Source organism: Microtus oregoni, unplaced genomic scaffold (genome assembly GCF_018167655.1).
Source record: "Microtus oregoni isolate MIOR12 unplaced genomic scaffold, Mior012 000012F_ref0000307, whole genome shotgun sequence".
Classification (NCBI taxonomy): Eukaryota; Metazoa; Chordata; class Mammalia; order Rodentia; family Cricetidae; genus Microtus; species Microtus oregoni.
The window spans coordinates 38,704,690-38,730,224 of NW_024543071.1; the positions used below are offsets into that span (position 1 = coordinate 38,704,690).

Consider the following 25,535-nt stretch of genomic DNA (forward strand, 5'->3'; position numbering starts at 1 on the left):
CCCTATGTTTAAGCCCTCCATGGCTTTGTAAGCACCCGAATGTGCCCCAGATACCTTTCTAGGGCTCTCAGGCTCATTCAGTTTCCTTCTTTTCTTTCTGTTTCAGCATAGTTGTTGGGTTCTAATTTACACAAATATAAACTCTTAAAATTTTCCAACACAAAAAGGTCTTTTCATTTGCACTTATTATTTCTTCCTTAAAGGGATGCTCTTGTCCACTTCCTTCTTGTCATTAAGCATCCCTGTAGTAGGTCACCCCCCAGACTCTTTCTCTAACCACCATTCTAACTTAGCTCATCTAATGCTATGGCAACTTACAGTTTTGTTTTATAAACAAGATGTACAGCTACTCAACATTTCCCTTTAAATTGCTTACTACCTGTCTCCTCTTACAGTGAGGCATGTATGAAAAAACTGTCTGTTGTTTGAACCAGGCTAGTCACGTGGCAAATACTCTCTGTTGACTGTTGATGAACATGTACCTCCACACCCTGATACCATCAGGGCAGTGGTGGCAGCTGGAAGAACTCTTCCTTTTTATAGGCTGGGCCCAGGACATTGTTCTGGTCATGTGTTCTAAGCCAGCAATGTTTCTTTTCCCCCCCAAGAGAAGAAATCTTCTGCACAGGTGGTCTCACTTCTATCTCAGGCTTTCTTGGATCTAGACAAAGCCTACATTTGAGTTGCTGAGCCCCATCTTTTGGCTGCCTGACTTTGAGACAATATCTTTTATTAGATCATCTCTGCCGCCCTCACTTAAGGTGCCCCCTAAGATGAAGCAAAAGCAGTTAGGTAATGTTCTCTGGTCCATAGCTGTGAGGTAATGCAGCAGATCCCAGATGCCCCCGTGAAGCTCTCCTATTGCTTACTATCAAGTATTCATCTGGTCTGGATTCATTTCTATTTTCCCTGTCTGACTCAGCTCCTTTGAGGCAGACATAAAAATTGCCATCTCTTTCTTAGATCATGGTTTGTCTTTCGTTTGCCTTTTATCCCTTGCTACTTTCTTCTTAAGTGGTAGAAAAGTTGACTATGAATGCAAAGTCAATATAACATGACCTGGATGCATAAAAGCTGTAATTAAATGACTAATTTATTATTTATTGCTGACAGAGCTCTTGGGTTAGTACAAAGTAAAGGAAACGAGTTTCTGTTTTTAAGTCATAAAGGAAGACTTTTTTCTCATTCTAGCTTTGGAAGGTTCTTTGAAGGAAAGCTCAGAATCAAAACAAGTTATTAAATGTTAATGTTGGGTCATGTATCTTTGTTGTGAATTATATCATCTGCAAATTGACTGACTTCCTTGGAAGCCTTCAGGTGCTGGTCACTATAAGCAAATCTGTGCAAGGTGCTGAGGGGTATAGAGGAGATGAGAAAGCTGGAGTCCACAGAGAAGATTCAACTTGAACCTGAAGTCTTGATTTTAGTTTGCCTGCCTAGTGCTTGGATATTTTTAATGAGCTCATCCTTTTAAAACTGAGAATTTCTACATAATACATTTCATTTGTTGACATGTTAGAAAACCTGGCCATATTAGACTCATTCCCAATTGGGAAAACAGGCAGAAACCCCCCACCTTCAGGCAGTAGGACAGTCATTCTTCAATTCTACAAGAACCACTACCTATATCTTGCAAGCTGTAAGAATCAAAAAAGGCATACAAGGTAAATAGCAAAGGACAGATCAATTGTTCTCAGACTTTGGAGTGTATGTGTGAGAAGACAGTAAATAAGAGAAGGAAAGAGAAAAGAAATGGGGGGAAGAGAGGAGAGGAGAGAGAGAAAGGAGAGAGAAAGAGAAAAGTGTCTTCAGAAATTGAAAAAAGAAGCCAGGCGATGGTGGCGCACGCCTTTAATCCCAGCACACGGGAGGCAGAAGCAGGCGGATCTCTGTGAGTTTGAGACCAGCCTGGTCTACAGAGCTAGTTCCAGGACAGGCTCCAAAGCCACAGAGAAACCCTGTTTCAAAAAACCAAAAAAAAAAAAAAAAAGAAAAAAAAAGAAATTGAAAAAAGAGTGGTCGTTTCTGTCACAAAAATATTATTTCTTTGTTTTTCAGAATTTCAAAAATATGAGATTTTTGTCAAAAATTGAAAAATACAATAAAGTTAAATATAAAAATAAAACTACAGATAATCCTACCATTAGTGAGAACATTTAAATTATCTGAATCAAATAATCTTAATGTTGCATATATGTGCATAGTTATTATGTTTTTATATGTCCCATTATAGGTTTAGCATGTGTGTTTGTGTACATATATATACCTGCGTGTCTAGAGAGACTTAATCTACATGCCTATTTTGTGTCAACTCATTGGCTTATCACCACATCTTCATGTTACTGCTAGATTATAGCACGATATTTATTTGTGAGTTGGGGACTGAGTCTAAGGCCTTGGTCATGCTAACTTCTGCTCTACTACTAAGCCAAAACCATAGCCCTCTATAATGAAAATTTATTTTTATTCACATAGATTAATTGTATAAAACAATCAGATTTGCTATAATATTTAAATATAGCATATAATATATTTTATCATAGTCACTCTTTGCTTAGTCTCCCTCCATCTTCCCCTTCAACACCCCAGATTGTCTAAATTTTAATTTCATGTATGTTTTAGGCCCTCCTACCTTGCATAATGATGGGAAGCATTCAATTCCTATTTTTATGGATCTAGTTTATTTTTATCATGAAGATCTGCACTTTCATCAATTTTTCCACAAATGTAACATGATTTTTAATTTAATTAATATTAATTTTTATAATATTCTACAGCTAGATTTAGAAAAATTTATAGTAGTTTCATCAGTTGAACTATATTTTTGTTAAAATAACTGTCATGATGACATTTAATTATAATAACGTAGGCAAACATCATCATATATACATCATAGTGCTATCCACACATTTGTTCCTTACAACATATTTCTCTAAGGTGGTTTGCTTGGTTAGAGAAAAGGTGCCTTTTCTGTCTTCTGTTCTCTTTTATTTTATTTTTGTCGTTGCTCCCTAGTTACAACAAATGTCTTAAACTAATGTTTAATTTACACTGACAACAAGCTTAGTGTTTATCAACAAAAAGAGTCAAGAGTATCTGAGAAGATGTAGAATTATATGTGTGAACAAGTTCTTCATCTTCTTTATATTTGTATTTTTAAGGAGATCTTTGTTGCATTAATACAAACTAAAACCATGAGAGATTTCCTTGAGATCTGATGAAGAGGCTCAAGGTTATCCATAAAAATGTATAATAGTCAGACCATCCCATCTGGGTCCCCAAGAGATGAGTGACTTGGCCCTGCTCAAGCACTCAGGAAACACTGGGGCAGAGCGTACTGCTCAAATGTAATTCCAAGTTGTGTCCATACAGAAGACTGCAGAGCACAGAGGACACCCTTGCAGCCTCGCTGTTTCCTGTCTGTTTAGAAAACTGACAGCTTATTCCTTCAGTTGCTTCTGCTGTGTTGGGGAGGCCAGCGGATTCCCAGTTTGTCCCTTATGCTTTTCTTATAAAGATTTCTTTCTTTTATTTTTTTGTGATGTGTGAGTATCTACATGTTCGAATGTGTGGTGCATGTGTATTAGTACCCTCAGAAGCCAGAAAAGGTGTTGGGGCTCTTAGAGCTGCAGTTACAGTTACTTGTGAGGTTTCCCATGTGGGTGCTGGGAACTGAAGTGAGGTTCTTTGTCACAAGTGCTCTGGACCAGTGAGCAGGCTCTCCAGCTCCTCCGCTGTGCTTTTCTAGTCAGCAAGTTAGGTCTCAAATATCTCATTCAAAATGACATTGTGGGAAAATGTAGGAACCTAAAGGGTTGAATTTGTTACATGCCCCATACTTGGCTAAATCCTGATGCCAAAAGCAACCACAATTGAAGGTTTGATTCTTAAAAAGGCAGCAAGAAGCCGTTCCAGGCCACAGATGATGCAGATCACCTAACTAAACAGCTTTCCAATGTGTTTGGGGAATCACACAGGCTCTGGGCAAAAATCATACTCCAGGCAAAAGGCTTTGGTGGCATAGGACAGAGCCCTCCAGTGAACAGAGAGATTTGGAGTGCATATTGTCCAATTAGAGGAATTCTTGTTTCTTCCCCTGCTCTCTTTTCTCTCCCCTCCCTCACACTCCTTCCCTCCCTTCTTTCCTTCCTCCCTCCTTCCCTCCCCCTCTCTTTCTTGAATTCCTTCTATTCGTCTTTCCTTCCTTCTGTCTACCTTTCTCTCTCTCTCTCTCTCTCTCTCTCTCTCTCTCTCTTTCTTTTTCTTTTCTATATATACAGGGTCTTCCATATAAAAAGCTGGCTTCTGACTTGCTATATAGCTAAGAATGATCTTGAACTTTCTGGTCCTTTCTCCTCCACTTCCCAAGTGTGCAGATTACAGGCATGCACCACTGAACCCATTTTATTCTGGGGCTAGGGTGTACAGCTGGGCTTTTGTGTGATCAGTTCAGTGCTCTATCAGCTAAGTTAGATCTCTACTCCCATAGACTTGTGAGGTGAAGGACACTTTTCTGTTGTTGATTTTAGAACACAAGCTTTAGGCTAAACCTTTTGTGTCCAGTGAATATTATGCTTCCAGTAAAACTTCAGACTAAATAAGTAATTTACATGTATCCTCTAGCACTGTCTCGAATAAGTTTATATTGAAATTATCCAGGTCATCTTTGAACACACAGAGCTTTTCTTTCTTCTGTCTCATCTTGCCATTTGATCTTGTTTAAACATTATTATTCTGGCATGTTTGCTATTTATGCCCTGGATTTGTTTCAAGATAGACTGTCCATATTTATAAGTTGTGAAGGAAAGATAGTTTTGTTTTAGGGGAAAGTGATATGAGGCTTGAATTCATAAGGGTTTTGAGAAGAGGTCATGATAGGGATAGCTTTGTTGGGTATTCAAGTCAGAGACCTATTCTATCTTTTTACCTGTGCCCTCCAACATGATTTAAGTTAGATCTTTGACCATTTCAGACATGTATACAATGCATTCGGGTTATCCTTTCCTTCCACCCTTTTATTTCCATACTGCCCCTTGGTTCTCGGGCATAAAAACTGAGATACTCTCTTGTCACTATGGTATGTTTATGTGTATGTGCCCATGTATATATGTACGCATGTATGTGTATGTATCATGTATGTGCATGTGTGAACGTATGTATTTGTGTATGAGTGTGCATGTATTTGTGTTATGTATGTGTGCGTGCTAATATGTGTGCATATTTATGTGTATGTTGTGTATATGTATGAGTGTGTTGAGGGATGGAGTAGTTATGGCTAAAGAGAGTAGAATCTGCAGTGTTCTTAGGAACCAGACACTCTCATGAGATCTTCTTGGCCATCCTAATTCCTATGCTCAAATTGATCATGCTGATTAACATAAAATCCATTAATTTAGAAGCTTTCCTACTAGGATAGATAATGTCTTATGAGGAAGCCTTTGGATAAGCTGCCCTTGAACAGGCACCTACTGCAATAGTATTGGGGGTCTCTATGCAAGAGCAACTTGGAGCTGCTGCACTGAGTTGGACAGGATTGTTTATGACATGATAGCTGGACATTTAGTATTTTCTACATTTTTTATTTCTTTTTCTATATTTACTTTATTTTAAAGTTAATTCACATCTTTTTGAAAAAAATTTAAATATACAAAATTCTGTGTCACTCCCATTTGCTGATGACTTACTGGTCTTTTTTCTACTGACAGTTCCACATGAGATTTCTTTAAAAAATTATACTAATATAGTAGGCTATTATATATTTTTATTTATCATTAGAACACAGTTTTCACTGATTTAATAGTCTTCCAAACTGGTTAGAGTTATCAGCAACAATATATTATAGTACAAGTATATGCATGTATCTAATGTTGGCCACATAAATGGTTTCATCATTCCTCATTAAAATTTATCAGCCTTTCTGATGACATTGTTAAGACAAATTCCTACCTGTGAACCAGATCAAAGAAAGAGATTTTGAAAGCCTTTAAAATAACTGTCATCCTGTTTCTAATGATGAGATGCAGTTTTTACTTTTGTCATCAGGTAGATGACAGTGCCCCATCATACTTTCATTTGGGGATGTCACACACATACCCTGGGAGCACATGTGTGAAGGTCAAAGAATAGCTTCAAAGATTTGTTGCTGTTCTTCTCTTTCCATGATGTGGGCCTTAAGATTGTATGCAAGCTGTTATGCTTGGCAGCAAGCACCTTTACCCATGAAGCCATTTTGCCAACCCTATGACTGGTTTTTAAAATGAGTCTTTGTGTATTGAAAAGTGTTACATCCTTCTAGTTTAATGTATTCCAGTTGTTGCTCTGCTACTGTTGTTGAAGGGAAGTAGTGGGCTTAGGTATATTGATGGGAAGCTACTTGTTGGTTGTTTTCAATTTGAAATGCTAACACTAGTGTGTGTGTTTTCTTTAGCCCTCATACACAGAATTTGACATCAGTGGCAATGTCCTTGCTCTGATCTTCAACCAAGGCATGATCTGGTATGTCAGTTGTTGGACATTTAAGCACATAGGGATATGTCTCCCAGGTCATTGTTGTAGAAGGAATTGCAGCTAGGTATAGAGAAGACTCCATTCTGGGAATTCTAGCTCTTTATTTTCCTTGGTAGAAATGGGTGGTGTGAATAGATAATAAATAATAATAAATAAATAATAAATCATCAGCCTGTTTCATCAGTTCTCCTTCAATAAAAATTGAGAGTCTATGCTCTTTCTGCTGTGTTGATTTAAAGATTCTCTTCTTACATCCAGTCACACCAGGATCGAACAGGAAACTATCAGTCATCAATAGTCAATCCCATTAGTTGCCGTAAGGAATGAACTATGTTGTTGTACATGACTTTTGAGAAAAACTGGTAACATTTTCTTTCCACCTTTAAACATTGTAAAAGCATATGTGACAACTATTCTTTTTACAAAATATTATCAAACCCAGCACCTTATAGATTTAGATACAGCACATATTTTAGGAAGTTCAAGTTAAAAATAAGATCTTCGTTTTGTAATGTGTTGAACAGGGCCATTTGCACAAGGGAATTTTTATTTTGATGTGAAAAGGCTGTCATATTTTCTATTAAGTGGAGGTATTTTCACTGTCAATTCTGACAGGTTATGATAAGTTGATAGAGTGAAAGCCAGCTTTGAGTTTTAAAAATTGAATCACAGCATGCAATTCATCTGGGGATGCTGTGTCTTAGAATCTGTCGCTCTCTGCTGAGCGTCCCAACCCACACACAGTTACAGGGAAGCTGCTCTTTCTTCCTGGGAACATGGACTGAGGGCTAACTATACCACTGTCCTGTCACAGGCACCAGAATAGCTTTAGCTGGTGTTTATTCTCTTCTTTGAAAAATTAGCTTCATATATCATGCACATCTTCCAGTCAGAATCATTAGACCCAATGTATGCTGACAGAGCCTGGAGCTCTCTACAAACAGGAAAATCATTTTGCTTCGGTAACATAAGGGCCACTCCCAAGCCTCCATCATTCCGTCAGTGGGATCTGTTGAATTTATGCCTCCATAGGTGAACTAGTACAAATTTAAAAAAAAAACAAATATTTTCATAGTTGTCACGTCAGACATGGTTAAGAATGTAATTCCTGTCCCCTCCCTTGCTTTCTATGTTTTGTAAATATGGATCCTGTGTCCAGAGAGTTGCTTTATTTTCTATGTAGGGAAGAATGACAAGGAGGTCTAACCTAAGCACTCACAGACCCAGGAGAGGGAGGGAGCAGCCCCCATGGAGGAGAAGCTTCTTCCATGGCAGAAAGTAGACAGCACATCTACTGGAGTGTTGTAAAACCCATTCCTCCTACCTGTGGCATCCATACAATGCCACCAATGCCGCTGGACTGCTGATGCCACTGGTGTAGACTTAACTGAATGTCTGTTGTGTTCTTCTCGACTAACACAGCAGAAATCACTGTTATTGTCCAGAAAGTCATTGTAATTACTACCCTGATTGATTTTGCTTGTAATTTTGTCACGAGTCTGCTATTGTTCATACTACAATACTGAGAAGATATAATTGGTTGTTTTTTTTTTTTTACAGTTTGTTAATGGACAGCAAACTGCATGCTTGAAATCTCTGTATTGCCACTTAGTGTTCATTCTTCACACTGGTCAGGCTTGTCTCTGGTGAATTCAATTAGGACTTTAGGTACAAGGGTATATAATTTTAAGAAAGTCTAGGTTTTAAATTTTTTTCTTTGAGTCAAGTAGACTAAACATAAATGAAACACCTCTCCAGGTCAGGAAATGATTTGTGTTTTGTGAATGTAACAGAGAAGCACACACTCCTGAGTTTATCCTGAGGCAAAATAACTCTTATTCTTCCCCTTACCATGAGGTCAAGACTTGGCATGGATATTCTTTGCCTAACTTCCAGGAAGTTGATGAGGGGATGGGGATATGGTATGGTCGGAAGGTGTGGGGAGGGTAACATGTAAAAATAATATATTCTTTCTGCACAGGGTCCACACACACTATGATCCTGCTGGTTTATAAAAATGAGGAGCTAGTGCCTGTTAGCCATTTTCTATTGAAATAATCAAAGCACAATAGGGGTTTTTATGTTCCATCAGTTTGTGACTCAAGACCTTCAGTTATTGCGTTAAGAGTTGCTGAAGACTGTAGATCACTTGCACAGATATTGCCAAAGTGAAAACATTTGTTGTGATTTAATTCACTGATACACTTAGTTTGAAACTAAATACCATATATTTCTGTAATATGCTGAAATGGGAAAAGCACATAATAATTTTAAAAGATCAGGATATAGAAGGGGCCGTAGACACTGTTTAGTGAACAGTGATGGGAAAGTGGAGAGTTTCAGATCCATTAGGCATCATCCTTCCAGACCTGTCACCTTTACCCCCTCACATGCTCAGGGTTGAGTAATTTACCTGATACATGCGTGCCCCTGGAGCAACAAGGAGGGCCAAATAAAAATGCCTTCCTTTGCTTTTATCATCTTAGAAGAAAGTCATCTTATAAAGCTAAGATGGCATAATGGTTTATTTTTTTAGCTGAAAGATGATGGCATTAGGTCTGGGTAAGGGACTTAGTGGGATGAGCTGATTATAAGTCACAAACCAAGATGAGGTGACGGCATTAAGACTGAGCCATTATTGTGCCAGGACTTGTGTTTTTAAGTTATGCCTGTCAGTCATGTGCATATCATGTCCGTGTTTATTATGAAATTATTGTGTACCTACTGTGTTAGTCAGGGTTCTCTAAGGAACAGAACTAATAGATTAAAATCCAAATACATACATATGTATTTTATTATATTTACAAATATTTTATCATATAAAATATTACAATAAAAAGTTATTATATTTATATTTTATAAAATATATGTATGTATTTTAAAAATAATTTGAGTGGCTTACAGGCTGTGGTCTGAGTAGTCCAGCTATAGCTGTATCCTGACAGAAAGGCCACAGATCAGCTGATAGTTCTGTCTACGAGACTGGAAATCTTAGCAGTCCCAATCTGATGATGGAGTCTCAGAAAGGTTTTATACAACTATAAGCTTTTAATTAATGTTGGGATTCCAAAGAAGTAGGTTCTGACAGCAGGGAAGGGACACCTCAGTATAGATGAGATCGAGAGCCGGTGAGACTGAGGGCAAGCAGACAGAAAGCACGAGCTTTGTTGTTCCATGTTTTTCCATGTCACCAGAAGGTGTGGCTTAGATGTAAGATGAATCTTCTAATTTCAAATGTTGAAGATTTAGGCTGGGTCTCCCAGCTCAAATAATCCAACCAAGAAAAATCCTTGGCAGGTATGCTAAGCTGCTTGGGTCACTTTCAAATGTAGCCAAGATAGCAACCAAGATTAGTCATTAAAAGTCTATTTGTTATCAACGTTATACACAATCATATCTCCTTATATTATGCTTAACTTTCCAAACAATAATCAAATCATAATTATGCATAACACAACTATCCCTCATTCAACCACCAATGAATGCATCATAGAGTAAGTGGCTGTAGGCTTTGATGGACATTCTATTAGTTTTATAAATTACTTACATATGACAAATGTTTACATGTACACACACATGCACACACAGATGTAGGTAGATTTAAGAAAATCTAGAGTTTGAATTATGTGCAAAATTTCATCTTGGGCTCAGGTTGTACATAAATGAAACAAAACCCCTCTCATCTTCACAACATAGAGCAATAAAATATCTGGTGTAAGCTGAGGGAGAGCTCTGATACCATGCCTTATCCTTACTTTAGAAGTGCTTGCTGATGGAATAGCCTCTTCCTGGAACATTACCCTCAGGGCAGTTGGAAGAGAACACAAAACCACATAGGACTGGTCAAGTTTTCTGCCAGCACTGAGGGATCTTATATGTAATCATCTTTTATTGGTACAAACAAGTCAAATATACAACCCTGAGTTTTAGAACAAGGTGGACCTGATCAGCCCAGGTGCTAAGCTTTGTAATTCTAATTAACTGGAACAATTGGTAACTTATTCTCTTTTTAAATCCCAACATCTCTCTTGCTAGTTACACAGTGATGTGTAGCAAAGGTACACAGTGATGTTTTAAAATCTATCTTCCCATTAAAAAATAACTTCTTACAAAGTTTGCAGTCAGTTCATTATGACATTATTCAGATTTGTTGCTTGGCATCCTACAAGCAAGATAATTGCAATTGTGACAAGATTTCACTTTTCAAGGGAAAGGATTAACTTTAGGATGGTTAAAGTGCAATAAGATAACTTCTTCCTATTTAAAAAAAAATGTTTCTTAAGTATGCAAAAATTTCACCGCCTTAATTCCTCTGTTTTTCTCCCTGTTGTGATTAAAATATACTTACAAAAGCAATTTACAGGACCAATGACTTATTATAGCTCACAATTCTGGATGACAGTCCATCATATCAGGGATGTCAAGGTAGCAGGAACTTAAAAAAGCTAGTCATATTCTGTCTATAATACAAAGCAGAAAACAATGGATGAATATATAAATACACATGCTCATATTATTTTAGTTCAGATTTCTTGCCTAGGGGATGGTGCCATCTATAGTGTGCGGGTCTTTCCAAATTAATGTAATCAAGATAATTCTCCACAGACATATCCACAAGTCAGCCTGATCTAAATAGTCTCTGATTGATATTTTTTCCCAGCTGATACTAGCTTGTGTTGGGGTAACAATTAAAAGTAACCACACGTAGTTAAACAGTTACTATGTGCACTTAAGAAGTACAAATTATTAAAACTAAAGTTCAAAAAATATAAAGATTTTATTATAAAATAAGGATTTTATTATACTTTGGACAGTTTAAAAAATAGGTCTCTACTCTGTGAGTAAGTATAGTGTTCTTCTTTCTGGTTTTTATTGATATATTGAAACTCAGGTTACTGTGCAAATGATCTTTCTCATCAAACTAAACGAGTTATTTTTTTCTAAATGGGACTATTTATAGACGTGGTATTTATGGTTGTGCCTAGCAACATGGTTTTTGATTTTGGTAAGAGGAGCAATGTAAAATGAACAGGGTGTGTGCAACTTGACGTTGGACTTGGAATTGAGCAGTGTTCTCATTTCTTTCTAGGATGGGCTCCTTCTTTGCCCCGAGCCTTCCAGGTATCAACATCCTCAGGCTCCACACCTCCATGTATTTCCAGTGCTGGGCTGTGATGTGCTGCAATGTTCCTGAGGCCAGAGTCTTTAAAGCTTCCAGATCCAACAACTTCTACCTTGGCATGCTGCTGCTCATCCTTTTCCTGTCTACCATGCCAGTCCTCTACATGATCGTCTCCCTCCCACCATCCTTTGATTGTGGGCCTTTCAGGTCTCTCATATTTCAGATTTGACTTGAACATAGTATTTATTTTGAAATGGGGTTGGTCATTCACTGTACCGGCTTTTAAATAATATGACATTTGTCATTGGTAGAAATGAAATTCTTTGGTAGTCATGTCATCATGTGACATGGAACATCTCAGACAATTCCCATCTATTGTCTCTCTTGAGAGTCATAAAGGGGAAATATTTTGTAAGGATACAATATAGATGCTAAGTATTGCTGTTTCCATATTTGGGAGAGCCAAGAGCAACATTTGACTATGCTAGTGCAGACATGAGTGTTTTCCTGATGCTATAGCATCATTAGATCCACACATAAATCGGCTTTGGTTAGATTTCATGTGGACCTTGAAAAAAATTATTTCCCATTGATTAAATAAAAGGTGGAATCGCTATTAAATAATGATGCACATGGAAAGAGAGTTGTATATATTGTGATCCAAAGGGACTTCATAAATTGAAAATTGGTGTGCTCCTTTCACAATTTTTCTACCCATGTGTCACTCCAATCAATAATCAAGATTCAGAAAGCACTTTGACTCATTAAAGCTAGCTGAAATACACATCAAGAAACAGTGTCTTTGGGATCCTGAGGACAGTATTTCATTTTCTCAAAGTTACTCATGAACCCACAAGTCCCCCAGTTATCGCTACATGTTGTTTCCCGTAGGCATGCATTTGATGTGAAGAGGGTGTAAAGGCAGGAAGTCTTGTAAATGCTAGACCCAATGCTTTAATGGTCAAATACAATTTTCCCTTTGTGTTGTCACACCCAAGGGATTTCTCAAGTCAGAATGTTTGTTGCCTAAGACTAAGATTTATTTACTATGTTTTCACACCAATAATTCCCTCAGTTATTGTTCCTAAAATAGTTCAGAATTATCTTGTATCTATCAGACTTGGGAAACTGACTGATAAGCCTTGTACATCTCTCTGTGTTTCTCTATGTGTTTGCTTGCACACTTGAGCCTACATGTGCAAGCATACAGATACTCACATAGCTGTTGGTAAGTAGGCTGAAATAAATAATGCAGACAGTGACATCTGGAGACGAAATAGGAAATTGCAGTCTTGAAGCTGACATATTAACCCCAAAGCAAAATTCAAATAACAAGCCCTTAAAAAGTCTACCATTAATGAAACTTACCCATGTGAGTTTGTATCTAAGGTACATTATAAAGATGTTTTTACCTTTTACTAGAAAGTTGATCTTCATCCTCCCCAGCACAACACTGGAATGAACCTTTGCTCTTTTATGCAAAGTGGGGGAAACCTACATGCCAAGCTGGGTGGTGACACAACTGAACCAGACGTGAATTACCATGCAGAAACATGCAATGATTATACAGTTTCAGCTTCTTAAGTTGCATTCCCTCTGCCTTTCTGGTTTCTTGGTTTCCTCAGCAAAACCAACTTACACCGATTTTTACTAGGAAACAAAGGACGGCAAAACTGGCATAGTATAGTATGTGGCTTTTACCATAAATTTCTGATTGACACATTTAGGTGCAATGACTATCAATATTGTTATTTTTGAGATCAGAAAGCACCACATGTTGACAGTGGGCATCAGAAAGAGGTTTGCTGTTTTCTAGTAGCTTTCCTGCAACTTCCTTCCTGTGGAGCAAGCCAATGCTCAACTCCCTCTGCCCCTACTCCAAAGGTCAGAAAGGCTACTTTGTTCTAGAATGAGACAATCACAATTCCTGTGGTTTGCTACGGAACTGGGTGTTGCAGTGTTACCCTTCTGCGAAGCGAAGGTTCCTAGACCACATCTGGTATCTGGGCCGGGCAGCAAACCAGCAACAATGCATTTAAAAGAGGTTAATATGAAACTTGAATTTTGACCTCAGATTTGAATTTGAGGACACTAATGCTGTCTGGTTGTTCTCAGGTTATTGGTGTGTCTTCAGCTAAGATGTATATAGTCCACTTACCTACCCAGCAAAACTATTTGCTGGACTTTCCCAACACATTCTGCTAAGTTTTCTAGAAAATTGTTAAAATCATTATTTAAAGGATTTAATGTAAATTGTTGGTAATTTAAAAACTATTTCTTTGATAACAATATGAGGAAAATGTTTCTAAATGTTCAACCATGTTTCCTCCAATCTAATAGCCTCTTCCTGTCTTCATCAATATTTCTGAACAGTCTATAGTTCTTCAGTTCCCCTGACCTTCTTTTTACATTGTATCAATTTTATGTTTTTCCTATAAAGCAATAATCCTATACGGCATAAAAAATTAGACATATTTATCCATTAAATGCTGCTCATTCTCCCACAGACCTAACACAGTAACAGCAAGCATGTTGGCATTTGTTCATGCTTGTTCGTGTTCATTTGTTCATCTTCAGAGGTCTCAATCTGAGGTCATACACTAGATCCAAGCATGTGGAGCTTTAACAGTGAGCACAGTGCTTGACATTGTTGTCGCCATTAGTCCCTTTCAGTTAGATTTTAGAGTCAGCTCTTGTCTGTCTGTTGTAAAGGAAAACACTTGTAATCCATAGTCTGAAAACTACTTGGGGGTTACACCTTGTCTCTTGAAAGACAGTATTTATCCAGTCTGAAGTGGGGGAAAAAACTCCGTCTGATCTGGCGATTGTGGGGCACATCCATTTTGCTTAAATATCGAAAGATTAAAAACCAAAACCAAACATATGTAATATTATACTAACATAACTGAAAACATGCCTGTTTCACTTTTCTGTGAATTACAGCATTTTATAGTAAGATCAATATACATATTCAAAGGAAGTAACTTGGCACCGTGAGTACTTCCCAGACTCTAGACATTCCACACTAAGTGAAAGCTTTCTGCTCTCACCGTTCTAGTTAGAGGAGCTGATTTTCCTAGACCCTAAACCCTCAGGGGGTCCGCACTGGGAGCTGTCCAGCATGAGGGATCTGTGCATGCAAGGCTCCTCCTTCAGGAGTGCAGCTGCCACTTAGATCTCTGATAAATGAAGTCAGCTGGGCGATGAGTAGAAGCCGTGGTGTGGATTGAGATGTTGGGTTATTTGCCCGTTTTATCCCTCCAGTCTATTTCTCGTGTTCATTTCCAAAGCCAATTAAAAACCGAGTGTACTGAATACCGAGTTCAGAAAGAGCATCCTCCCAGAGCAGCTGTCTTGGGAGCGTTTGAATTGCTACACATACAATACCACTCAGTCAAAATTTTAGAAGTACACATTATTAAAAATTCTTCTGAAGCTGTGAGTAATTTTCCTAAATACTTTGTTTCTCTGTGTGTACTAAGATAAGACTGCTCTGTTCATAGTGTACCCTTTAATCAACAAGATGTGCTCAGTGTGTTAGATGGGTAGCTCACTATCAGATCCTTAACCCACAAGAGAACCTTTGCAGTGTTGGAGAAATAGTTTCTTATCTCACTGCAGCCGTGATTTACCTTTGTTTTAAATTCAACCCCCCTCTACCACCACCAGTGGTAAAAACAGGATGTTTGAAGTCATTGGCGAGACCCTGGAACATGATTTCCCGAGCTGGATGGCGAAGATCCTGCGGCAGCTCTCTAACCCCGGGCTGGTTATTGCTGTGGTTCTGGTGATGGCGTATGTGTTTATTCTCCGTCTCCATTTGAGCCCCTTCTCCTCCAAATTCTTTGCTGACTGCATGATGGTAGGCGCTGAACAGCGCAAGTCATCTTTTGCTCCTGCTGGATGCGATTCACAGCCATCTGCATCTGTCTCTGCCTCCCTAGGATTATAAGATTTGTTCCCAAGTAACCAAAATAATTATCAGTAAACAGCTAAAGCAAGGGAAACATGAATGCTAAGCGCTAAATCTAATCAGCATGTTGAATTCCCCTTCGCGGCATGGCCTCCACCTCTTGTTCCATAAAGCAGATGGCTGTGAATACAGAAATTAGGAGCCTCTGTGTTAATATTCCCTTGGGGACCCCTAGGCCATATTTCAGGGCTAAAGACCAAAGAAACATTAAAAAAAAAAACCCTACCCCATTCTTTTTTTTTTTTCTTAGCGGGCTATCAATAACTATGCATTTGCAGTAACAGAATCAGAGGAGCAGAGCGTTCCCCAGTTACCCCAGGCTATCCCCGAAAAGTCAGAGTGATTTATAAAAGAACATTTAGCTGAAGGATTTTGTCCCTATTTTCCTTTCACTTTGGGCTTGAGCAGTATAAAATATTCGCCTTCTGGAAGAACTAGGAGAGATACTCTCCTCTTTACCAGCCAGACCCTCCTGGAATCACTGTTGCTTTGGGTCAGTGGCAGCAAGCATGAAGTCACTTCTAGGGATGCTTTCTCTACAAAGTTGATATGGAGGATTGAATCTAAACATGAAATGAGCAAAACTTAGAGCTGAAACTCCAACTAGCTTGGAATAAACAAGCTGAATGCTGACTCAGTTATCGTGACTGTTCCTCATGGCCAGGTTCATGGCCATAGTCACAGAAAGGGATGAGAACAAGGCCCATCTTCACTTCTATAAATGAACAAACATGACTGACATGCTCGTTTCTAAGTGAGCTTCATACTAACATGGTAAAGCGGGACCTAGGCAGACCCCAGGAAATTCAGTGGCCACATCGTTTCTATGGCAGCAGCTTCCAGGTGGAAGCGATAGCAACTCAGAGCTCCTACAACAGTAACAAATGTTACAGTCATATGTCACAGAGCCTGATTAAAAATCAGCGCAGGTCTCTAGATTATGCTTCTTAGAAACATCATTCGCCAGGTGGCCCTTGAATTGATTTTCTTTCTCCATAATTTCTTGAGAGTGCGGTTTCTGAGAGCATATTAATAAGGATTCTGTGACCTTTGGTTCAATTTCTTTAAGAGTACAAATGAGATCTTGTGTGACACAGACAGACAGACAGATAGGCATACAGACCCCAAAGGGCAGCTTTTGCTACTACATTCATAACTTACTGTGAGATTTGCTTTTAAGCAAAGGGACAACAGTATTAGAATGCCTGTCTCTAAAGAGCTGCCAAACTTCCTCAGGACTTTATGCTACTCCTGTTTTAGGGACCCCAGAGTGACTCATTTTTCCCACAATAATCATAAGGAGTAGCTGCACTAATCACATTGTCATTAGCACACGGATGATCTGCTCCTGAATGAAGTGGTTGATCAGTGGGACAAAGACTCGCCTGTCCCTCTTGCTTTGGTTCCTTCTGTTCATTTGCACCAACAAAAGTTTGGAATCAGTGGGACTGCCAGAAGGTCTAAAATTTGCTTGTTGGGAATGGTTCAAGGGTGTCCAAAAACAGCGGACACAGCAACACGACACTGTAGACTACACAGGTGTTGAGTCTCATCTGTAGCTGTCCTAGGACACTTATGACCCAACAGCAAAAATTGGCACATCAGGCAGGCTTATGGCATACTCTTAGCGATGCAGAAGTAGATAGTATAGGAGCATAGACAAAATTGGTCATGACATATAGTTGAACATCTAAAGATGCAAAGAACATCCTTGGTATAAGAAGTAAAGAAAACACTCTGGGGTGCCGACTCTGATGTGTGAGCCACAGTTTCACAGTTCTTGACAGAGAGGGAACGTGGCAGCACAAGGGTTAAAAAGATTTTCTTGAAGGGGTTAAATTTTGCTTTAAGACCGTGGACTTTAAATCCAAATTGCAGTTTACTACTGATGTTTTTCCCCAAGCTCCATTGCCCCATGTTCTTCTTTAAGAGGCCCCAACAATTGACTTGGATTTTTCTATTACCATTAATTAGAGAATGTTACAAGCATTTTGAATTTCCCAGTAGACTATATTAAAGCCACTTGGATTGTTTTCGGTATTCACATAGTGTTTGTGTTAGTTTTCTGTAGGTGCTGTCAGTGAAAATGTGAGGCACACCCAGTTAAGAGGCTTAAGGAATCCCAGAACTGAGAACTTTACATTAACCTATGTCTAAAAACTTTTCCAAGAAAATTCTTATTCTACACACACACACACACACACACACACACACACACACACACAAGTTCATGCCAGATGCTGCCCCAGATGTTTTCCTATATGTAATTTCAGGCAAGCTCTAGCTAACCACAGAAGAGATAAACCCAACTAAACCGTGTCAATAATTATGCTGCCAGCACCAGATGGCTCATAAAGGATATTCTCTGGCATGTGGGTGGGCAGAGAAAATGTGTTTAATCTCCAGTTATTTCTAGTGGGGCCAGCACCAGCTATCTTTCCTTTTTACTACAGTTCCCCTTTGCTGGTTCATTTTGCCCAAAGAGAAAATGAGGATATTTATTTTGTCAGAATCGTTGAGCTGGAATTTGCTTTTTCTAGAAATGTAAATGCCATTTAAAATCCAAAATTATTCCTTGGTGAAACAGTTTCTTTTTGAGGAAGGAAGAAAGGCAAACGTTGTATTCTATGGGGGGAAAATCCATGTTAATGAAGTTATGCCCTTGAGGATTTTATTCTTGGTTGTAAAGGCTAAAGGCCAAATAGCGAGTTCAAACATTCAGCCCGTTCCCTAAACATCAGAAGACCTGCTGTTTTCATTGAGGCTCTTGCCATTGTTCAGAAGGTGACTGTAATTATAATTTAAACTGATGATAATACACTTCCACGAAGCTAACACTGGGCCTTGTGGAACGATGGATAGCATGCTAGGTGGCATAATCTAAAACCTTTGGGTCAGCTTTCTGGCTTCACCCTAGTCATTGTCTAATTTTAACTGTGCTTCAGTTTACTCATATTGGGGATTGAACCTATAGCTTTTCTCATGTTAGACGCGTGACCTGCTACTCTACTCCCAAGGTCTCACTCTGTTTCCTTACCTGACCTTGAACTTCCAATGTACCCTAGCCAGTGAACATGAAATCCCCTCGCTTCATCCTCTCGGCTAAGTAAATGGGCATCTCCAAACATGGGTTCTAAGTATACCACTTTACTTCTCTGGACCTCAGTTCTTACATTCAGAATATCACCCTTTGAGTAGAAAGTACCTTGTGTCCCATTTCATGCTACCATTGGTTAGTATAGTCTTAAGGAGAATAATAGGAAACTGAGAAATGTCATCAATTTTATTTTATTCTATTTTATATTTTAATTTAGTTTGACCATCTATTATCTCAATGCTACCGCCAAGGGCCAGAAAGCAGCAAATCTGGATCTAAAAAAGAAGATGAAAATGGTACACTATAATTATATATACTATATACGTATATTTTATAACATCTTTACCAATGTCAATTAGAAGCAATCTGAATGTACTCTTTTCTCCCTTTTTATTGTGTAGCAAGCTTTGGAGAACAAAATGCGAAACAAGAAAATGGCAGCTGCTCGAGCAGGTTGGTGATACGTTTTGTTTGGATGTTTAGTGTTCCTAAAGAGTATACTCTTCCTTCCTCCACATGAAGCGTTTGATGGCCAGTGCATCGTTGCCCCCAATAGCTCTTTCCATGTTTCCCACCATCCATCGTCTTAAATCTTCCTAAGTTTCTATCCAAGATGTTGATTTCTCTTCCGTGGGAGGTGGTTAGAAAAAAGGATGCAAAAATTCAACAGTGTAAACTTAGGGGCCCAGATGAAAAAGTGATCTTAACACCTGACAGAAAATGATAAATACTTCCTCTGGTCATATGCAAGTAGCAAATGCATTAGGGCTTCCTTTGACTAGTTTTATACGTGGGGAAATTGGGAGCTACCAAAGAATCCCCTTCTGAACTCATCATAGTCACCATCAGACGTTTTTTCTATTCTATCACATTTCACTTTTATTATTTTCTTAACACTGAGGCTTAACCCCAGGATCAACCTACACAAAACTGTGTCCTCAGACTTTTTATTTGCTTATTTGGGAATGGGCTATCACTGGGTTTTTAAGGCTGCACTTGTATTCACTCTGCAGCCAAGGCCTTCCTTGGATTTGCAAACTTCTGAATTTGACCTTCCAAACAACTAGGATAGCAGTTGTATGTTATCAGGCTAACTATACTGCCTTTTAAACCTCCTCAATGTTTAAAATATACATCTAACTGCTGAGTGACTGCATCTACAGATGTAACCAACTAAGTGGTATAAATAACTCACAAAAATAAATTACAAATGTACGGGGCATAAAGACTTTTTATTTACCATCACTAGTCAAGAGTATTACAGCTAGGATTTGTGTATCTACGGTGGTGAAGTTAGACCTAACCCCCTGAAAATAAGGCAGTGCATCATTGTTCAAATAAAGGGTACTTTTATTGGCAAAAACTAATGATGGGTCTTGATCCAGCACCACAACCTCCACCACCAACACAATGATAGTAAAAAAATACTGAACAACTTGAACAAAATCTTTCCTAACTCATAACTTTTTAATAAATTCTTTCTAGTAGTAGAACTTTAATCTCTTGTTAGCAATTTTGAAAAATATTCAACTCAAATTGATTTAATTTTAAAAAGAGACACCTATTAAAGCACGTGAACTTGGCCCTGTAAATCTGTGGAGCACTTGTCTTTTGTTTTGCTGAAACTGGAGGTTGAAACTCCAAAGCCTTGTAAGTTTTGAGCAAGATCTATCATTGAGCTGAAATTCCATGCAAACTGGTGTTTCAGTTTTTTGTTCATTCTTGTCTTTTTCAAGATTTTTGAGACAAGGTCTAAGTTGATCAGGCTGGTCTTAAACTCACAATAGAGCCCAGGTGGCCTTGAAATTGCTATTCTCCTGCCTCATCCTCTCGAGTCGTTGGGATCACATGTCTGGATCTTCACTTAAAATCCGCAATGAGAGTGTGCTCAACACCGAGTCCACTTCCTTGTGACTCAATTGAGAGCAGGCTGCTTTCACTGGAGCTGACGTCTACCAGGGTGCTATTGGATCCACATCCAAGTCCGTGACCACATATTAACTCCCAAGAGAACTGAGCCTTAAATTTGAATAGCTTCCTGGGAATGATGAGGGAATTTCTTTCCTTGAAATTCTGTGGAATTCTGTTGTTTAAGATCAAGCCCACTTGGGTCATAACCTGTGACCCCTCAGTCAGTAACTGGATCTGGGCAAGAGTTTGATAGGTGGTTGCAGCCAGTGAGGACTTGTTGCAGAAGATAGGCCTGTTCAGCTTCCTGATGTATATAAAATGCACCGAGGAGGGCCCAACAGTTTAAGAAAAGGGAAAAACTGCTGGATGGCTCTAAAGAGCATGACTCAAGACATTGCTTTCTTGTCTCCTTTAAGCTTAAAGTTTTAAAGCTATTTATTTTCTCCCAGCATGCAGAAATGTAAGAGGAACCACGAGAAGCTGACATGAGTGAAGATGGCTGCAGGTTGCAGACTAGTCTTGCCCCAACCAGTGCTACAGAGGAGCACTGCGGAGATGCACAGGATTATGAACTCTTTTACAAAGTTACAAATCAGCCCCTTTCTCCTACTCTAGACAGTTGTCTTCTGCTCTCAGCTTCCCAACCCAACTACACCAAGACAAACTTTTCTAGCTCTCTTGCTTGGTTCTTGAGGTACTCGTCTTCAAACGGCACATTTTTGCTGTTTCTTTACCTCTTCTTTTTATTGTTAATTAATTATTGATTCCAATGCAAATAAGGATTTGGCCCTCTTCACATCCACTCTCTAAGCATTCTGCTCATGTTACTCGTTTGGATTGGGATATTATTATTTCCTATACTAATTTTCTCAAGATTAATATTTTTCTATATTTCACCAATCCAATATCTGAATTTCTGCTACTCATCCAATTACCCTCTTCTACATTCTGTCTCTGTTGTAGAAGGCCCCACCACTCTGAAAATTCAGGCACTTTAACTGCATGCAATTTTCTCGATTTACTTGTTAGTGATTTCTTTCTATTCATTTTCTACTTGTGGAATTCCTAATATTTGGCATCTTGGACAAGTTTGTAAAATTCCTACTTATTTCTTATTCTATGTCCTTTACTTTAACAATTACTGCTTTTCTTAGCTTTAATTTTTAAAATTTCTTTTGGTCTTTTTACTTTAGCCATCATAACTTGACTTTTGCCAAATTATTTTAGCTTCTAAATGACATCCCATTCTTTTTAAAAATAGTAATATCTTCTTTTCATGAAAATACTAATTCCTCATTTTGAAGTTTCTGAGCTTTTCCTAGTCTCTTTTCTCTAAGCTGCTTTGTTTTCCTCTGACATTGGTCACCATTAAAACCTTCCCTCTGTTTGTCTATGGCTCCTGACATCCAATGTACAAATCAAATTTGTATGCTAAGAGTATATGAATGGAATATGGCAAAGAACTCCATGAAACCCTGTCAGTATATTTAAGTTTTTCTGTCCCAGAAAAATCAGCACTAAATGTCAGCCGAGCAAATGGGGGGATGAGGGTGTGGGTGGGTCTCAACTTCAAGCTTATAAATCACTCATGTGAGCTTCTTGTCTTCACTGTGGAACTCCTTGTAGTTTTCTAGATATTGCACACTTGTATTTTACTTTTTCCAGGAAGAAAAAGAAAGTCCCCCAATCTTCTGCTCGTATGAGAAGTTATACATTGGTGCTAAGAAGTGAAATTGATATGAGACTCTGTCTTTTGTTTTATTTGTTGGTGTTTTGAAGCAGGGTCTCATTTTGTAGCTCAGACTGGTCTCAAACTTCCTAGGTTTCTCAAGACTGGTCTTGAGTCTGGAACTCACTGTCTGCCAGCTTCAGCTTCTGAAGTCCTGGGATAACTCGAATGTATCACCATCCTCCTCATCCATCTTCCGACTGCCTCTTAGATACCCGAAACCCCATCCTTACCTTGTGTTTTCGTTTCTAGAAGATGCTGTTCCTGATCACTGTATCTTTGGGGATTTTTCTGTGTAAATTCCATTTCTTCTCATCTACTTTTTCCCCAACTGGTTTAGTATTTCTGTTTGTTCTGACTGACAAGTTTCTTGTTTACCCATTAGTTTTCCTGTTCCCCAGCTCTCAGGTGCTTCTGATCTCTCCTCCATGGCAGGCATTCACATTGCCTCCCAAAGGTTCTGCTTGTTCAGTCCAGTGCACTCCCCTTCGCAGTCTAGGCAAATATTATCCTGTGCTAAGAGGGAAGTGAGTTCATTTTTTTCTCCATAATGATTCTGCTTAATCCACACAATTACTCAGAGAGTGTTTACCTACTGGGATGCAGTTTGCCTTAGGGGATTGGTGAGCACTGCCTATTTTTATTGAAAGATGAAGGATTAGAAGCATCCTAATATAGTGTGCCTATGGAATTAATGTTACTAGATTAGTTTTTAAAATTGTGAGTGGAAAGACGTGATTTCTATGACATAAATTCTAGTTAAGATTTACTATTATCTTTATTGCTTAAAATGATGCTATAATGTATAACATGATAGTTATCTGGTTCCCATGATGTTGATAGTTATTGAGAAATGTGCACTGAGTGTCTAATGACAAAAGAAACTTTTATCTGAAAAAATTAAATGAAATGGGTTTCTATATTTATTGCATAAAGTCATTGTGGACCAAATAAGAATCACTTGTATTCTTCTTTCCCTAGAATTTGTGAGAACTTTGCAAAATGACATAGAGATATTTTGACTACAAAATTTCAAATATTGTATTAAAGTGGAACAAACTGGAAAGATAATAGATTTTAAACTACCTCATTTAGAATCATTATGTGCACTGATAGCTGAATTTTCATTTGCCTATTTTTTATCTCTCTTTCCCTCTCTTGTTTTAAACAGCTGCAGCTGGTGGTGGCCAGTAACTTCAGCAAACAACCTGGGAGGCTCCGAAGTACTCTTCACTTCTCTTTATGATTATAGTGAACAAGATGGGAAGGGCCAGTGACCTAGCATTGGGGAACCACTGCCCTGTATGCTACCACTGCGGGGTCATCAAGGCCATAACCTCGAGCATCTATGAAGGGCTCATCAGCTCTCCTTGAGCAAGAAGAATCTCATCATATTCTGTATTTCTGTGGGTTATGATACTTTCTCTCTTACTTCCCCCACATGTTCTCAAACTGAGTTTAAGTGGGTGCGTGATCTAGTGATACAAATTACTGAGTATAATTAATATTTTTAAATGTATCAATTTTAAAGGATACTTTTTAAAAAGTCAACATTTCCTTATATGGACTATTTTTTAGTGTCTTCCATTGGTAGTGGGAATATAATAGCACCATTTTCCCCTCCAAATTTGGAACTATCTAAATGAAATATTCGTTGTGACCATTGGTTGGTTCACTGCTTTATGTATACTCTTCTTATTACTTCATTGATATGATGAAGTTGATGTCTTTCTCACCCATATAAATGTCATATTTATATAATACTAATTTAAAGAGACTTGGCTCACTTTAAAAATATGACATCTTTCCTCCGTTTTTTGTATTTCTATCCATCAGCCCTCAGATATGCCCAGCACCTTTGTATTTACAACTGGGTTCAGTATGAAAGGAAAAATGCTTTTCAGGAGATATTTATCACATGTAATTTGATATTCCCTGCAGTGCCGGCTTAACAGTAGTTTATCACCATAAGGAGGCATGTGGTTCTTAGACAAGCTGGCCCTTTATGAATTCAACAAAAGAAGATAGCATTAATGACTGGTGTCCTGTCAGAGTCTCCTCATTTAACCTCCAATGTATATTCCTGAAATTTGATTGTTGTAGTTTGGGTTTTGCTGTAGTTTGTGTTTGTTCTTTGCTTTTCTTGTTGTTGTTGAGATTAGGAAATCATGCCTTCAGTTGGGGCTTTAGTTTATACTGTCATTTAAACATTATGTTTATCTAAAGTTTGAGTTCACTGAACGGCAGCACGCAGAGCCCTTCTTGCCTTGTGCTGTAGCCTGGGTAGTGTCTCCTCTCGTAACTCACAGCATCTCTTTCCAGAGCTGAGCTAACCTCCCATCCCTCCAGACTTTCAGGCTTTTCTTGCCCTTTGACTTTGCTCCTTCTCTTTAACCTCCTACTGGCCGTGAGTGATCAGACTGTTCTCTTGCCAATTCTCAACTCATTTCCCCCAATTCCCTTGTCCAGATAGCATCTATTCCCAATCTTTTCCTATTTCATGACACTCTCCTAATGGGGTTCCTTAGAATGTTGCATCTGTATCTTCAGTGTAGCATCTGTACTGATTTTCTGTGATTTCTTATGGTGGTTATTGTCTCTTGCATGCATGACGAATCTTTCCTGTCTAGACCATAGCTCTTTAGGAGCAGGGATCATATCTCACTCTTTTATATGTCTCCTACAGTGCTGTGCACAGTGGGCACTGCATAAATGCTTGTTAATTAAATTGAATCAATTTGACTTATAGCAGTTGCATTACGAAAGAAAAGACCTGTGTTAGGCACATGAAAAAATGTTCCTAAGCTGTATGAAATGGAAGAACTCCTGCCAGGCTTTTGTTATCATTAGACTGTAATGCAGATGAGTAAATAAAGACAGTCTTGATTTCTACAAGGGTTGTTCGACTACTGTGTGGCAATACAGGCAATACAGAGAATCATCAAATTCAGAAGTGAATGTCACCCTTGCTCTAGTTCTACTTCTTAAAGATGAAGAGAAGACAGCGTATTTGTAAGGTTGTCTCTCTCCTAAAGCCAGCATACTTTTGGAAACTATTTTAATTTTCTAAACATTCAAACTTTCTTTGCCAAGTTTTAGTCTTTCCACTATTAAAAATCAACTTTGAGTTTTAAAAGCACTTACACACGCTCTCCTGTTTTAAGTCAAGCAGTTTTTAGAAACTGTAATCTTTTTG

The 25,535-nt window shown here is 38.4% G+C and overlaps 1 protein-coding gene across 1 annotated transcript in view; it reads left to right on the top strand.

Moving 5' to 3' along the window:
- Nucleotides 1–23,616, top strand: part of Tmc1 (transmembrane channel like 1) — a gene marked incomplete at its 5' end in the record, with an annotated part of 103,955 nt that extends 80,339 nt beyond the window's left edge. The window contains 7 exons of the mRNA XM_041662150.1: nucleotides 6,428–6,495; nucleotides 11,597–11,836; nucleotides 15,299–15,424; nucleotides 18,917–18,995; nucleotides 19,101–19,152; nucleotides 22,725–22,866; nucleotides 23,511–23,616. Coding sequence (XP_041518084.1) covers nucleotides 6,428–6,495; nucleotides 11,597–11,836; nucleotides 15,299–15,424; nucleotides 18,917–18,995; nucleotides 19,101–19,152; nucleotides 22,725–22,866; nucleotides 23,511–23,616 — 813 coding nt within the window. The remainder of the gene's footprint in view (nucleotides 1–6,427; nucleotides 6,496–11,596; nucleotides 11,837–15,298; nucleotides 15,425–18,916; nucleotides 18,996–19,100; nucleotides 19,153–22,724; nucleotides 22,867–23,510) is intronic.
- Between the last annotated feature and the right edge of the window lie 1,919 nt (nucleotides 23,617–25,535).